Below are 17455 nucleotides of genomic sequence, written 5' to 3'. Positions count from 1 at the left end.
AGGAGCGGCCTTCCTATTTTAACTAATCCCCGAAAGGGTACGCGCCTCATGTTTATATAGGCTCCATAGTTTGCTAGTGTCAGAAGAATCAGAGTCGGGCTCGTATTAAGTAACAAAAGTAAACTTTAATGAAATAAGAAATACGTCCGTACAGTCTGAAGGCCAGCGAGCGAATATCGAATATTCCTGGGATCCGTGCACCGCGGCCCGTGCCCTTAGTCATCCTCATCGAAAGGTTTTGGTTTCAATTGACCTCTTTCTGGTTTCCCAAAAGCTAGGAAACACATGGGAGGTGGGAGAGGAGGACAAGCGCCCACGCATGCGCTCTGACGAAGGAGAAAAAGGGGGATTTTAAGCCAAGAAGACTTCCTCGCTAACACGGCCCCGGTCTAAGAAATTGCGTCCTCGCAATTATCGAAATTCTCTTCGGTCCAGTAGCCATCGAGGCGGTCGCCCCGTTCGTTTGGGATTGTGACGGCAAACGTCTTGCAACGGAGTTGCACAGGCAGTGTCACTTGTTAAACTCGGTTGCTCCGGTGAAGGCTGATTCTGGTCGTCCTTTTGAAACAGCTCACTGAGGTCAAAGTCATGTTCCAAATGAGAGGGTTCGCGGCAGGGTTTGATCTTCATGGATCTGCATGGGCAGTGGATATCTTCCTTTCGGTAGCCCCATTCGGTAGCGGTCGTTCTATGTCGTAAGCGTTATGGGCATTGTTCTTGATGGTATATAAGGTTCGTCAAAAAGGGCTCCTAATTTCCCATCTCTGATTCCGTTGGAGAAGAGCACTTGACCTCCGATTTAAAAGGATGGCTTTCGGTGTTTGGAATCGACTTTTGTCTTCATACCATCCAAATACTTCGTAAGATTGGCGTGGGCGTAGTTACGTGCGTGCCGAGTGTCTATGCCGAAAGCATCACAGTCGATGTTCAGTTCGTTGTCGATATATCGCCGGGGGCAGTAATTGAGAAGTAACTGAAATGGAGATGACCCTAATGCGGCATGGTCGGTGATGTTCACCTGAAAAGTGGTACACTTCAGGTACGCGCTCCAGTGGTCAATGTCTCCGCTAATGTTTTTGCGAAGCACGGGTAAAAGTCTACCGTTGTCCCGTTCGACGATTCCGTTAGTCTCCGGAGCGTAGGGCACTGTAGTCTGTCGTGCAATGTGGTGGTCGGCGAAATACTTTGTCGCTGCCATAGATATGAGCACTTTGTCGTTGTCGCTAATGACTGTTCGAGGTATTCCGTATGTATGGACGATGTCCTCTTCGAAGAAAGTGAGTAAATATTCAGTGGATTTGCTTGGCACAGCACGGGATACAACGAAACGCGTGGTGAAGTCGACAGCAGTAATGAAGTATTTGTTGTGGTCGTCGGTGTTGATTGGACCGACGTGGTCAATGGCGATGCAGTCGAAAGGCGTTGTTGGGGTTCGCGTGATTGTACAGCTGGCACGTGATTGTACTATTGGCACTTAGTGCAACCTTTGACATAGGCATGCGCATCTTACGACATCGTTTTCCAACAGTACCTTCTGCGAATTTTAGACAATGTCCGACTAGCATCGCTGTGACCGTCCCTGTCGTGATAGCATGTGAGAACAGCGTGCTCGAGGGCTCGTGGTATCACAGTATGCATTATATTGGTCTGACCTTGCGTTGATGTTGACATACGGGTGCCGTTGACGAGTCGATACTGCGTATTCGTATTCACGGGACGAGTAGGATTTTCGATGTCGTATATAATAAGCTTCAACTCGGGATCGCTTGTTTGTGCTTGGTTAAGACGAGTGTCCTCTGCGCGAAGTACCAGCAGGGAGTGCACCCGTTCTGGTAACCTGGATAAGGTGTCAGCGATTGTGTTTTGCTTGTCGGGTGTGTGACGAATGGTGACATTGTATTCCATAAGATCAAGCATAAGTCGGGCGAGACGTCTGTGTGGTGTCTTCTTTGTCATGATGTGCATGACTGCCCAGTTGTCGGTACAAACGTCGAAATGTGTGAGTCCTTGGAGGTAGCAATGAAACTTCTCAGTTGCAGCACAATGCAAGGCGATTGCTTCAAGCTCCGTCGAGTGTTGGTTCTCATCGGACACGGGAACTTTCTTACTCGCGTATTCGACAATGCGAATATTGTTGCCCTTTCGCTGGACTAAAGCAGCTCCAAAAGCTTTTTGTGAGGCGTCTACATAGACTTCGGTAGGTAGGTCATGACTGAAGGTTGCGAGTACTGGTGCCTGTGTGAGACACTCTTTAAGCCAGCTCATCGCAGTGTCGCAATCGGTTGTCCAGACGAACTCTGCGTCTTTCTTGGTCAGGTCGGTAAGAGGGCGGGCGACTTTTGAGTAGCCGTTGATGTACTTCCTATAGTACGAAGTCAGTCCAAGAAATGAGCGTACTTCGGTCTTGCTCCGCGGTCGAGGATAGTGTGCAATTGCATTGGTACGTTCCGGATCGATAGAAATCCCTTCCTGCTAAACGATGAGACCCAAAAATGGATTTGAAGGGCTAGCAAAACTACACTTGGCAATGTCGATTCGTAGTCCAAGTTCACACAGTATCCGTCGAGAAAGTTCGTGGTGGAGGTCCATGTCGTCTGTAAAGATGCAGATGTCGTCGATGTAGACTTAAACGTGTCCCGTGTCGGTGAGGTGTCGTAACCCGTCATTCATGACGCTTTGCATGGTCGCTGGAGCATTGCATAGGCCGAAAAGCATACAGTTGGCCTCGTAATGTACATTTTCAGTCACAAATGCGGCTTTAGACTTATCGGATTCCTTGGGTCGAATATTAAGGAAAGCCTTCTTGATGTCGAGCTTGGTGAAGTAGCGAAACCCAGCTATTGCGTAGGTAAGGTTATTGCGTAGCGTGAATGTAGGGGCGTGTTTTATGCCTAAGGAAGCGAGGACAAAGCAATGAGGCAAACGGCCCCTTGGCCTATGTAGTGGGCAAGAAAGTGGATATAGACAAAACGCTAAGGAAGATGAGCTCGTACCCACTCTTGATATAGACTATCCTTCTCGTTAGCCAGCAATGCAAATACATGACACCGGGGGAAAATTGTTTAGATATCCGTCATGGATTCGATTGGAGCGCCCCGTTTGTGATTGGCCTGGGATTCAAATTGCGAGTTGGTGCGCTAGATTTTGTGCCCTGGTAGTATATTCTGTTCTGTGTTGCTCCTTCTTAGTGGTTGCACCTAAAGATTGCTGGATGCTCGTTCTGTAGTGTAGTCACCCAGCCCTGAACACTTGCATGCTCTGGTTATGTTCGTATGTGATCACTGAGCATATGCAATCTATGCCGATGCACAATCAATAAGCGAAAAATCAGCACGACGGGGTAGTCGCGTAATCATAGCAACGAACATTTATTAACGTATGCCTGGTCCCTCAAATCAAGAAATATGAAATAAGTGCACCACTTCGCTTCGCTGTGCGTCACGTGGGCAGATCCCTGCTCTTAACGACCGACGCAAAGAGACATTAGAAGGACGAGGCAAGGTCACGAGCAGTGACAGCGCCGGCCCTCCTCTCTGCCCTCCACTGTTGTGTACCCCTTATATTTCCTGTCTCTGTTTCCCACGGGATCCCAGTCATTGCCTCATACCAACAAAGCCAAAACTCACAAGCACTCACCCCATCTCCACGTACGCTGAAAAATAAAAATAAATCTGGGCAAATTAAGGCGAGATTTGCCAAAGGGTGTGCCATTTGCCACCTTCAAACCCACTGCGTCCAATTTTTAATTCGCTATTTATTCCTGATGCCCACCATGGACATCATGTACGATCACATCAAGAATCATGTACTATTGGGTGACCAGTTGCTATGTTAATAATAATAAGTAAACTGCACTTGCGGCGGCGCCACTTATGCTGCCTGTGTGTCAGGGTTACAATACCCTCTGGGTGCGCGAAAAGAGGGGCGCCTAATTGACGCACCCCATGTTTCTCAGCTGCCCCTTTGCACTTACCCTGCTTCCACAACCTCCATGTCACTGCAATAGAACAGCAGACATCAGTTATTTCGCCAGTGCAAGTGTAAGGTAAATGCGTAAATAATGGTAAGGTAAATGCGTTGCAACTTACGGTTTTTGATAGGGGTTTATTTCAAACTTCCTGCAAGATAATGATAACAATCCAGATCAACAATTCGAGTGATAACAATTCACTTTTTACTCTAGTTTCATACACAAAGACAGCGCTATAAATAAGGCTTATGATGAAACTCGTGATTAAAAAAGCCAGTTCTGGGGCGAATTCTGCAGGTGGTTTTCGTGTACTGGGTTCGTTTAGCTCTTGTGTCGTGTTGTTTGTTTATGTGCGCCCTTATCGCTATTAATCGGGCGTGTGTTCAACGTAGAAACGCACGTAGATTGAACGGAACGCACGTTGCACCGAAACCCATGCCAGCCCAGCTCCCGTGGCATAGTGGTGAGAATGATCGCCTTCTACGCTGCGACTGGGAGGTGATGTGGGTTCGAATCCGCGCACCGGCTGCGCCCTGTTGAGGTTTTCCCTCGGATTTCAGGCAAACTTTCCATGCAAATTTCAACCGAGCTCCCCCTAAAGTCGGCCACCCTAACCTCCTTGTCCCCACTCCTTCCTTCTGTCCTCTTTCCATCTGTACGCAACCCATACTCACCATTTCACAGTTCACAAACAGAACGCACAACCAGAAGTTTGTCTTGGGTTCCCAACGTCAGCGGCTACATGTGGCGACACGCCCTGTCACTCGTTCGAGTTACACCCTTTCGCCGTTTACAAATAGTGAAAGGGTTTAACTGAGTCACACAGCGTGGCGCTACATGTAGCCGCTGACGCTGGGAGCCCTAGACAACTTCCGGTTGTGCCTTCTGTTTGTGAACAGTGATGAGGTGAATAGCCATAGTTGCTTCGCGGCGCTAACGCAGAATATTAAGAAAAATGAGAACCAACGTAAGCGAAGAGTAAGTAATATCGAAAGGTGGTCACGATAACGGTTCGAAGAATTTGGTAACCATAATTCCTTCAAGGTTCGTACCAACCACCCATATTTGTCCCTATTAAGCTCGTCAGTCTTTTTTACGGAGGCGAATCAGTAATGTGCGGGGCTCGATTGCCGCTCAGCCGTATTTTTGATGCATATGGAAGAGAGAAACTGGTGTGTGAAAAGGGACACCTTTCTTTCACGACTTCCTATATCGTATTGTTCTCATAAGAATGCGTCCTGTGTGCTAAAACTCCCTATTGACTGGGTGAAGTAGGATGGTGACGGGGTATGTTCCTCCTCACAATACTTACATAAATTTTCCTTCGCTAAACCGAGAGAAATACGATGAGAATTTATCAGACACTTCTTTCAGACAACTATTGTAGACTCTCAAACAATAAAGAGAGTCTGTGGTTGACTTACAGGTCTATGCGAGGGCGTCTGAAAGCAGAATATCATTTAAAGAAATCGATGTAGACTAAGAACGACACATCTCCACAGAATATTCAATGCGAGTAGCTGTTGTAGCTGTAGATGGACAGGGAAAATTGAGCACATGGTTATGCATAAGCAGATACTTAGGAGGTCCATTCACATAAAGTGTGCATTTCGGGATTTACAAGTAGGGAACGTATACTCCGTCATGCAGGAGGAATAAAAGACTCAACCTGCAAGGATTGAGGTGTACCGGGTGTATTCCTCCGGAAGCGCGGTACTTGCGTGAGAATGGCAAGTGGAAAATCGACCATCACAATCCACCGTCTCATCAAGCGAACAGTATTGAGCTAAAAGCAGCTCGATACCTTATTCACGTATCATCTTGCCTACGTGACTCTTTTCTCTGTGCAATACCAAAATGCGATTAAAACGAAAAAGTGTCACGTGGTATGGGAGAGGTTCAGAACAAAGTTTTTCTATATTTATAAAAAATGAGACATGTGCGAAGCGCATAGTTTAGAAACGAAGCGAATCGGTACAAAGCAACTAGTTGCACAACCGGACCGGATACACCAGCAAATAATGGAAGGATATTAACATGTGTACAGCATATACAGGGCGTCTTTTTTTCGGTGCCACGTGATTATTAAAAATCTTTGAAAGCCCCAGATATGCCGTTTGGACGCCTGGCCGGGCGAACATCTCTCCTTGCCGGTCGCATCAGTGTTCGATGACTAGTTAACTAGCATGGCAGTATTAAAGACCGTCCGGGACCGTTAAAGACCGGGTGAGGAATTTGCAATTTCCTCACCCTGCCGTGATAGGTGACGCTATAACCCTTACGCAAAGGGGATGATTAAGGTCACGCTCCTGCAGTGAGCTAGAGGTGACGCAGCGTCACCCTTGTTGCGCGAGTTTGCATCTCGCGCTTTTATGGGGTATAAATAACGACCCTTTTAGTGTGCTTCACCTCTTAGCAACTGTGCTCTTCAGCGAAAGCCATCTTGCGCTTCTAAATGTCTCCTGTTGCCTACTAAAGGGAGACATGCAAACCTGTGTGTTCCCGCAAGCTTTAGCATGCCATGACTGCAGACTGTTGCCATAAACGAACCGGAAAAAAATATATACCTGTGTGATACAACTCAGATTCCACGCTTTCCAAACACACCACGCTTTATTGCAGAAAAGTTGGAACTCCAGGATCGGTATACCCGTTTACTTATGTAGTAAATTTTTGATAAGAACTTCTTCATCTTGGTACTCATGAATCATTTGGCACCGCTGTCGCCTTTTGCAAATTTGGACTGTAGAAGGCCCGGGAGCTGACCAAAGTTGGAGGGTACCACAGTCCTTTAACGTAATACACAGTCAGATTCAAAATTAAAGCGTGCTTGAGCGTACAATCCAGCTTTACGGTTACAACTTTGTGTCTTCCTCTCCATAAATACACTTGCCAGTAGACCCGAAGAAAATTGTAGGTCATGGCATTATCAGAGGGAAGGGTACATCCGTCTACAAGTGCAGAGAGAAAGGAATGCATCAGACTGCGCTGTTTCTCTAGATCAATTTCGAAATACTGCCACCTAGCGGCCGTGAGCACCTGCTGCCGCCATGTTGCAGAGACTTATCGCATCAGACACACGCACGCGCCTATACGGGCGGCAAGAACGGTGTACGCGATTTATGCTCGCCGCATGACATACTGCCTGTTTCTTTTCTTTTCTTTTCTTTTCTTTTTCGTCATGTCTGTGGAAATGTTCCTCGTGACTGGATGGGTGACCGATCTATCCAAGTTGCCAAAAACTTTCGGAAGAAAGCATGGCGTGGTTTGGCTTGTCACAGCGAAATTTCAGAAGTTACAACTTCTACATTGAGCAGTTTGTAGTCGCATCTTCAATTCAAGGAAATTACACTAGGGGAGTGAAGACAGTATTTGGCTCGCAGCCTGCGTGTTCACATTTTGGAAAATTCAGATTTTGTGTTCGGGTTATTCACCTGGATCAGAACAGGATCATATAGTATTTGGGGCGCTTTACACTAAGAACAGTGAGTTAATTTGTTCATTTGTTCGTTCGTTCGTTTTTCCTTGCAAACATATAAACAAACATTATTATATGCAGGCAAGGTGTGTACTTCATCAAGCCATCGTGCTACGAAAGTAAGAAAAAGGCTCTGCCCCGTGTTGCTGATCTGTTTGGATCAGCTGTTCGTGATCGCGTGCGTGCCCTTGGTCTGCTGTGGCATAGTGGCTCCACAGAAGCTCGTCCACAACCAGAGATGGGCTGCAACTGCTTTTTTGTAATTTAACTACAACTACTAACTACCTCTTGAAATTGTCGTTTAACTACTAGTGTAACTACATCATAGCACCAATAGTTAAAACTACTTTGTAACTACTACCGACGCTGATTAACTACATTTTTTTCTTTCAATCATTATCATTATTAGGTTGGAGAAGAAGTCATAAAATGCGAAGTAGTTGTATCCCGCAGTAACCTAACTGCTGTTATAGTTAACTACAGAAAAGTAGTTTAACTACTAGTTATAATTACATTTCCAGAGATAGCTTCTAACAACTTTTTAACTACTATGCAGTAGTTTAACTAGTTGTTTAACGACATGTAGTTAACTACTTCCCATCACTGTCCACAACTGTCCTGAACCCCCGGCACTAGAGGTTTTAGCGATTTTATAATGTACGAACCCGCCCAAGTTTTATCGCTGATTCATTAAACAGAAATCACGAGAACAACCACCACGTTCTCGGGCAAATAGCAATTTAAGGGCACGGTGGGTTAACTTTGTTGTGTATTGCAAAAACTTTCTTCTCAGAGACTGACTGCGCTCGCGCAGACCCTAAGCTGACACATTTTCGAAATGCCTATATTTCAGTTGCCTATATTTTCTGATTGCCAAGTACAAAACAAATAAATACTTGAAAAGAAACTTTCAAATGTGTACTTTTTACATCATTTACACATTTTAACGAAGAGAAAATGAAAGATAAATTCACAACAGCTCATAGGTTGATTTATTCTGCAGTCTGCTGCAGTGGGAATAGTATAGGAAGCACAACGCGTCGGCTACTCCCGCAACATGGCCGGCGCAGCGCAGTTCGACGAAAGCGCAACAGGTGGTGCTCATTTTTCAAATGGGTCTCTAGTGTGATCCACCTTGAGATCTGTTATATCATTAGGTTAAGTCAGATAATCACACGACAGAGAGCGCTCAAAAAAGTATATTGTTTTTACATCATGCATCATCTTCACCAGCTCGCTTGCTTCCTAGCCATTTTTTCAAAGTATCAGTTTTGTCTCTCTCCCTTTCTTTCATGAGTTTTGTTACTTGAGAGTGTTGTTTTTCATCAACATAAAAAAAAAGTATCTCGTTTTGAACCTTGCATATTCTTGGGCTTCCGGCGTACCTTACAAGGCGGCGAACTTTTAGAGGCTATATATTGCACAATCTGCATGTTCTACACGCTTGCAAGCCCACCGTTGTCCTGCTGGTGCCCACATTTCCGGTTTGTGCCACTGCTGGTGTACGACGTTGGAACTGTCCATGGTGTGTACAACTGTTGGTGTTGGGCGTTCGTCAATGGCGTCGGCGCTGCCATCATCTCCGGGCTGTGCCGACATTGGTGGACATCGTTCAGTGGCCACTTCAGGGGTTGACTACGCTAAGTACAGGCTAGAGAACAAAAGTTACACAAGACTTACAGCAAGAAGCGACTAGCACTTTGCATTGCCACACAAAAAGAAGCAATAAATTGGAACGCGAGAATAACTTGGCATCCCTCTGCTCACAAAGAAAGAATACTGACAGCATTTTTTTTTTGTTCTTTCTTCATAAAAAAGAAATAATGCTCCCTCCACTATACTGTTTTATGGGGAAATGTGAGATAACCACACCTTATTTGCATGATTGAGCACCGTGAAACTGTCTCTCGATTCACCACCAGTAGCGATACCTGCAAGTCAGAGGATAGCATATTAACGACAAGGCAGGCACTTCGCAAATATGAATAGAACAAGGAGTACAGTGTCAAAGTAACACCCACTGGCAGAGACAGCCTGTGAAATATCGTGGCGTTGCCCCTCTTCTAAACCAACGAACGCCTGGTAGGCTGGCATTCCACGTCGTAACGTTCAACTATGGAAAAGACGCTCGTTGTGTCATTCCATGAAAGCGAACACTTCACTGCGCTGTTTACGTTAATGCCTAGACTAAGAAATCAGCGGTTGTGAACTTACCGACGGTTTGTAGGCGTCCGTGCTGCGTTGGAGGATATCCGCAGTGCACACACCAACCCACATGGTCACCACTTTGGTCGTCTATTCCTCTGTATATTCCGTACAGTCGCACTCACTTTCTTTGCAGCGATCCCGATGTACTCCATGAAGTGAATGACATTCCCACACAAGCCGAAGTGACTGTTCGAGGTAAAAAACTGCGAAACTGGTTGAAAAGCGTGGGAACGTGAGTGCATCCAAGTTCGTTGCGTTCAAATGATTAACACATGCTCAACATAGAGAGGAGAGTGGTGAGCGTTCAACCCTATGTTGTTTCATGGATGACGTCAAGTCACACTTGTGCACGTTACTCGAAAAAAGTAATTGATTACCGTTACTAAATTACTCGACTCCAAATGTAATTGAGTAACGAGTAGAAAACTAACGCGTTACTCCGGTCGTTACTCTGCATTCACGCAGATTGTACCCGTCTTTGTGTGTCTCACAGAAAAAAGGGGAAAAAAAACGAAAAGGTTCAACAACGAAACAGCTGAAATAACGCGAAAAACAAACACGCGTAGGACAAGTAGATCTGACGTCTACTGTATTTATGGCCCGCGAAGACGTTGACCCGATTGTGGAAGAGCATTGCATGGAACTTCTCCGTGACTCACTAAACCTCCAAAGCTTCAGGTATCACCACATTGGTGTAGGAAGAGATTAGGGAGAGAGACCCTGAAATTCCTGAACGTTATTACAACGACCTCCGATTGCAATAGTAGAACGATCCAACAAATGCTGACGGCGCGAGGGGCTTGACTTGGGGCATAGCATCTGAAAGATAAGTTAATCTCTCCTGGAAAACTTATCAGTTACTAAGTAATCGATTACTCAGAAAAGTAATTGATTACTCGAAAAATTACTCAAAAAGTAATTGATTACAAGTAACGCAATTACTAGTAACGCGTTACGCACAAGTCTGCGTCAAGCCTTATGGGTGACGAGCAGTGCCTAAGGGTGGTAATCCAAGGGTGACATCGATTAAACGTCATTGTCACCTTTGAAATCGCACGATCCAGCTCTCACCCTTGGAACGTACTTTCCCTGGTATAACCTTCCCGAGCGGCACAATGTACTGAAAGTCGAGTGCAATAGGGGTGGACGAGTAGGTGGAAGACCTTGAACAGACTCTTGAAACTAAGGAACATTGATAAGACACATACCGTCCACCCCTATTGCACTCGACTTTCAGTACATTGTGCTGCTTGGGTTTGTTCTAAGGGGGAAAGTGGCGATATCACATTTTTTGATAGGTGACAAGGCGTTAAGAGTGACCAATTTTAGAGTGTGTGCGCTCAAGTTGCGCTGGAAGGGACGTTTCCATTGTTTCTACTGATAGCGAAACACAACACGGATCGCATCTGCAACGCCGACCTGTTTATATCTTCAGTACTGTTAAACCCTCACACAAGGGTTGTGTCTACTAAAACAGTGCTGGCAGCAGGTGCAGACGGCGCTGTTAGATGCAGCACCTGCTGGTTTAGTAGACAGATTTCAGGCTTCGTCAGCTGTGCTACAGACGACGAAGACTATTATCGATGAAGACTAAGAGCGTTGCCTTGGTGGTGTGACTTCTGCAGTCAGTATAAAACAGACGATTGCGCAAGAAGCTGAGGATCTGCATGCAAATCACGCCCAAGAGCGAGTGCAGTACCGGCAGGGGGCACTGCTAATGGCAGCAGCTGCTTGTCTGGTGAGACAGACTTGCCTGATCGCCGAGAAAAATGTCTCCGCGCGATCAGCTGACGTTGTTTGAGAAGCGATTCAAGCAGCTCATAATTTCAGAAACTGCTATGCTGGACGAAGAGTTTTGTTTTGATGGCATGACGTCTGCATTAATTGTAGAAACCGAAACAGAGAGGGAGTCTGAAGATCTTTACACTTATCGTGTACAGGACAGCTTTGCCGAAAGCATTCCACGCTTTAATGCTCACCAGTTTCGAAGTGACTTTAGGATGGCTTAATTTATTGCTTGAAACATACATACCATTTTGAAGTCGTGTCGCCTCTTCTCCAGATACTAATCTATTTATTGTGCTGTTCGACGTCCATATGGAGACCATTGCAGTCGTAGTGGACGCCATGCTTAAACTGCGCACGTTTGTTGTGTGTTGTCTGCTACGGTGGCGTCACACACGAAGCAGCGGCGCGCTCAGCATCTCCTGGCCTGCTGCCGATGCTGCTCAGCGGGAGCAGCGACGCTGCCGCAGCAGGTTGTCTACCAAACCAGTACGCTGGCCTAGTAGACGGAAATTAGCCATTCTCTGGCAGCGCTGGCAGCAACGCTGCGCTAATAGACGCAACCAAAGGCCTCGATGTGCCTTCCGGAGCAACTTGAGCGCACGGGTTCTTTTGCAGCTCAGTTGGATAGCAAACAAAAACTGCCCGTATTGTGAAGCACAACAGAAACATTTTGAAATCGCTTACAGCTGGAATAGCTTTCGACCACGACAGTCTTTAATACTGCCATATCAGTGTTTCCTAAACCTCGTTAATTAATAAGTTAATTCTCGGATTTGTGTTAATTAGTCGTCGAACACTAATGCGACCGGCTAGGAAAGATGTCCGCCAGGCCAGGAGTGTTAGACGCCCAGACGCAAAGCGCCCGCAACTGCCGTCACATATGTTATCCAAGTGCTACTTCTAGGAACTATAATGCACAAACATTTTCCAAAATGTGCAGGCAAATATGAGACGTAAAACATCTAAATATGCACAAAATATGCAGAAATGTTATGATGCCGCGAATGCTGCTCCGCAAGCTTTTGCTTGACGAATATGTGCATACATTGTCCAAAAACGATGCATATTTCTTAGGTATCCTCGATTTGGCTCGATTTGGCTGGATTTGGCGGAGCACCTCCGTATTCGTTTTGCGAGTGTCGCGCGCACCCTCCGCAGCAGACCTTGCAGGATTTGAGGCCGAAGAAATCATTAGATTCCGCCCCAGGTGTGCTGCACCCCGTCAATTGTGCTACTTGTTTTTCGTCGTGAACGTCGTTCTGTGCGGGTGCATGACCAACTTGTAGTTTTTCTAAATAAAATTTTCAGTTGGAAGTCAGCGCTCATCATCGTCGGGTCTGTGTCCTTCGTCTTATTGTACGCTGTTCAACAGTAGTTTCGTACCAAATAGGCCCATCTTCTTTCTGTCTTAAAAGTATGCATTTTGTATCAACTCCCAGGCCCTATACAGATTACGCTTTCCTGCGCCAGGTCTCAGCAGAACGTGTATTCCGGGAAAGTACCGACAGTTTGAAACATGATGGCAACTCTTTCACCGGCCTCTGAACTGGGATTGCTAGGTAAAGTCTTCTTCGGCAGGAATACTACAACTATTGCGCCTGTCCCATTTAGAGTACGGAAATTCCAAGATTTCACTAACCTCCATTTGTGTCTTCCCTGGGAAAAGCTGAGAGTTCCGCTGCAAAAGGGAAATGAGCAGAAAATGAGATGACATTTCTGTCCATATGTGCTTCTCTTACCTGGGTGCGTAGGATACGCTGTTCCCGTCGCCCGCGCCGTCGTCTTCCTCTCTAGGCAGAACACGTTGTTATATCGGTTGATAGTACTAGCGGGGATCTAGCGCTTTATGTATTGGGACTTACACAGATTCTTCAAGCTCTATGCCCCCGTACGTGTAATCGTCCATTCGCATGAAATACTTAGACAGTTTCAGGCCACAAGCAATCATGCAGCTGAAGAGGAAGGTAACTAGCCACAGGGATACCCAGAAGCCGTTCTGCAAGATCATATATATCCCTTATTGCCGTAGCAACGTGGAAGACCCTCATGTAATTTAGATTGCATCAAATTATGAATCATGTTACAAGTGATATTAGTCGAGCTAACCTTCAGTCACGTCGCAGGAGCATGTCACTGTGTCCGCAAATGGTCTCATGCACAGCGTACACACTAGTGTCCTGTCTCATACACTACCGCACATTTATGGGAACGATATGTTGGGACTATTCTCAGTCTTTTTTATTATTTTTTTAACTATTCTCAGCACTGCCTTCCTGTAACCTACTTGTCGGAGTTGTCGCACAATGCAGTGAAGAACTCGTTACAGACGGAGTTAATCAAAGGAAAAGGTAACAGAAACGAAATACGTTAACTACCTGAATTCCAGAAGAAACGAATTTATTTTCGTTTTTGTTATATGAAACCGAACCGGGAACCAAATTCAAGAGTGGTAACGGAAACCCAATTCCCCTAACGTAATATCTCCTTCTCCCATTCTTTAAATTTAATTCGATTGCAAATATGCATAGATGAACAGATTTCTGACGTCTTTAGTCGTCAATAAAGGGCTCTATCGCATCCGGAAACGTATGTTGAGGCCGATTTTCGTTACCGCTTCGTAAGTCTACACTTGGCCAGTTCAGTCGTATGCTTGTCCTTGTGGCTTATACTCGGTCTTTTCGCATCATGGTGTTTCTTCACCAGCTGTCCTGCATCTGTGCCAAACTCCCAAGTTTCTCTACTGAAGAGAGTGTCCCTTTTAAATAAACGAGTTTTAAGGATTCGCGCTCCCTCTGCAGATAACACCATGATGACGTAAGCCAGGCACACGAAGGGGAGCGACGCGAAGGCGATTGTCTTCGATGTCCGCTTCGCATTCGCTCCGCAATATACTATAAGTGAAAAGTATTTGGTCTTCGCTGCCTACCAGTGTGAGTTCTCACGGTTGTGTGGAAAACGGTGGTTGTGCTCCTGGCTGTACGAACAAGTCTGACGCTAACCAGAAAAAAAAATAAAAACACATTCCACAAGTCGATCGCATACTCTCCGCGACCTGCAGAGGTCGTCCCTCCCACGCGCCGTTCGGGCGCCAGGGGCTCCCGGCCATTCCAGGCTTAGACTCGTCTGCGCCAAGGGGCGCCCACTGATTAGCCTTGTTCGAGTGACGTTTTCTCTGACCTCCAGAGAGGGAATTCCGGCAAACTCTCAATATTACTCGTTCGCTCGAGTTAAACAGAAAATACTCTAATAATTCGCGTTGGATTTTTTGGCGTTATTAGCGGCGATGGAAGAGAAGTAAATCGGCACTATAGTTTCGGAAATTGACGAATGCGACACGCCCTTTAAAGTGTTCGTTCTTTCTGTGTTCAATAACACTGTCCCTCTGTTTACGTGTTGCTACGAGATACAACGAGACACAGAATGAACACCGTAATTCGAGAAACAAACGAAACAATTTCAAGGGAACAGAAACAGAAACCAGCATCCAAAATAGTTCGGAAACAGAAACAAAATTCCGCTGCGGCAAAGGAAACGGAACGTCGCGTCGCGGAACGGCTAGGTCTCAAAATCGTGTGGATACAGAGGCAGAAACTGTAACAAAATGTCGAACACTTTTTTTTTAATTCTCGGAAGCACAACCCAAACGCCATTGGGCTCGTGAAGTTGATGCATAATGTAAAAACCCGAGGCTAGGGAACACGAAGGGGAGAGATAACACGAAGTCTCAAAAATTACATTATGCATCCAACTTGTCGTCATCTCCATAGCACGCGTCAAATGCATCGCTTCGCCCGTGACTCGCCGCAAGCTCTCGCACGAGCCTGCCTCTTGCACGAGCCTTTGGAGCGCAGGAACGTTAAATATAACGATATGATACATGCTTCACAAAACTTTGCGGAACTTCACTAAACTTCAATTATAAGTAACAAGAAATACCCTGTAGTACAGACGCTAACTATTAATAACAACAAGTAAATTTAGATATGACGGTGGAGCGTACCATGCTGTCAAGGGTAGCGTCGCATAACAACGTGAACGCATTGGCGTAGAAGTCGGACAGAGACCTGCATGCTCCCAAACTAGTGGACACCTTTCAGAAACGAGAGAAGGGATGAGATTAGGGTATGAAGTGTACAGTGCACTATGCTCGCTGGTCCGTACACTCACGTAATCAGATATGTTTTCTAGCCTCTCAACGTACGGGGCAGTTTTAGGCTGCACGACCTGGAAATATTTCTGCCCAATCGGGCACAAACAGCATTTCAGTGTTGGACATGAAAACTCGTACCGTTTCATCTATGAAATAGATTTGAAAAAAAAAAATAATAATAATAAAGGCGTGGCCTCCACATGGCGCAGCGGTATGGACAAATTGATTTTTTATCCGAGTAAAAATTGTGTCAGTAAAGCTTGCATATATTCAGGAAATCTTCAAGCACAACTGCAGGCACATTGATGGTTCACGATTTGTTCCTAATTTCCTATCTTGTAGAGTAGTGCTCCCATTATTTGACGTAGTGAGGCCCATAACGGTCTTTCCTTACGGAACAAACAGATATTCGCCGAATCCAGACGTGTGGATGTCCCATAAAAACCGAAGGGGTGGAAGCACGCGAAGTGATTATCTGCAACTCTGCATTGCTCGCTCTGACAGAGAATATTCGCTACCATCAGTCCTTCTACCACAGAAGCGTTGAAGACATTTAAAAACACAGGAATAAGAGCAAGTTACCGCGCTCATTTCCTTAACGATGCACTCGTCCATCTTGCTCCACTGCGCTGATACTGTAGCTGACCCGTCCATAAATTTCTGGTAGGCTTCCTTCATTCCGTGGGCGTAAGCCTGTGCAGGTAAAGCCCCCTCGTATGGTTAGCTTATAAAGAATGACGTTATGTTTGCGCGGATTGGTGTTCAAATGGAGGAGGACGTAGCTTACCATGGCTGTCTGTGCGGTGATGGGAGTAGACGGCTGTGGAAGAATGATTGTGTGAACACTAGAAACAACGTTTGAAAAGGGTCCCAATTTCCAGGGTGTGTGCAGAAAAACGTGACCCGCATTTTTACATGTAACTCATTGTCTACTTACCTGAGGAACTTTCGGTGGCGTACGATTGCGTATTTATGCGTGCCAAAGCTACACAGAAAGCCTGGAAGCCATACTCAGCGTAAAAAGCGCGAACACATCGACTTCCATGCATTAGAATAGGGCGGTCATCACAGTGCATGGTAGCGCATTTCGGTCTCAGGAGAGTTATGTGCAGGCACCGCTAGGGGTACTGCCGATGAGCATCCGTGTGGGACATCGTTTCGATTTCTGCACCGATAGCTCCCCTAGCGGTACTTGAACACAACTCTCCCGCGTCCACCATGTTGCCCTTTTCTGATGCACGGATGCCGAAGTTTTCGTTGCTCTGTCTATTTTTTAAGCTGAGTATGGCTTCCACAATTTTTCTGCAGATTTCGTACGTATCGTGCGCCACCGGAAGTTCGTTAGTTAGGTAGACAACAAGCTATGTGCCTAAATGCGGGTCATTTTTTTCTGCACACATCCTGTACTTTGTGAGTGTGATCCCACACCAGTGCTGAAATGCCCTAATTACGCAACGGTTCTGAAGACAAAATATGGTGAAATATGAAGATGATTCTAAATATACATTGAACAGGAATATATTGCTTCTTTTGGAATACAGTAGAATAAAGTGCGTTTACTTTAATGTAGCCTACGGACGGTGTCATCTCACTCTGATCCTTGTTGGAAGAGTGCACACGTTAAGTATTAACAGCATGGGAGCGCGTAGTTATTTGAAACGCTTTACATACGGAGTCGAGGGTCGTGCTTTAAGAGACTCAGTTTCCATTAGGGGGCTCCCCAGAACCCACAAAGGCACGACACTGACCTTCCACGACCCTCGGCGCAAGAAGTTTCTACGAGCCAAAACATGTGCCTTTTAGAGATTAGTCGCTGGAGCCGCAATATTTCTTTTTTTCTTTTTTTGCTCCTGAGAGGCGC

At 45.8% G+C, this 17455-nt stretch overlaps 1 protein-coding gene across 6 annotated transcripts in view; it reads right to left on the bottom strand.

Moving 5' to 3' along the window:
* The window catches only part of LOC135366363 (uncharacterized), a 192759-nt gene that overhangs the window by 16920 nt on the left and 158384 nt on the right, over positions 1–17455 (bottom strand). For 5 of the 6 annotated variants that reach the window (XM_064599033.1, XM_064599057.1, XM_064599061.1 and 2 more), the window contains 11 exons: positions 16382–16414; positions 16177–16287; positions 15612–15680; positions 15445–15534; positions 13307–13440; positions 13184–13234; positions 13084–13122; positions 5395–5412; positions 5283–5297; positions 4089–4118; positions 3974–3997 (listed from right to left, as the gene is read on the bottom strand). In XM_064599033.1, coding sequence (XP_064455103.1) covers positions 3974–3997; positions 4089–4118; positions 5283–5297; positions 5395–5412; positions 13084–13122; positions 13184–13234; positions 13307–13440; positions 15445–15534; positions 15612–15680; positions 16177–16287; positions 16382–16414 — 614 coding nt within the window. The remainder of the gene's footprint in view (positions 1–3973; positions 3998–4088; positions 4119–5282; positions 5298–5394; positions 5413–13083; positions 13123–13183; positions 13235–13306; positions 13441–15444; positions 15535–15611; positions 15681–16176; positions 16288–16381; positions 16415–17455) is intronic. The other variant, XM_064599038.1, reaches the window with a different exon arrangement.

Source organism: Ornithodoros turicata, chromosome 1, assembly GCF_037126465.1.
Source record: "Ornithodoros turicata isolate Travis chromosome 1, ASM3712646v1, whole genome shotgun sequence".
Taxonomy (NCBI): Eukaryota; Metazoa; Arthropoda; class Arachnida; order Ixodida; family Argasidae; genus Ornithodoros; species Ornithodoros turicata.
The sequence above is the reverse complement of the archived record's forward strand: the minus strand, read 5'-3'. Positions and strand labels throughout refer to the sequence as shown.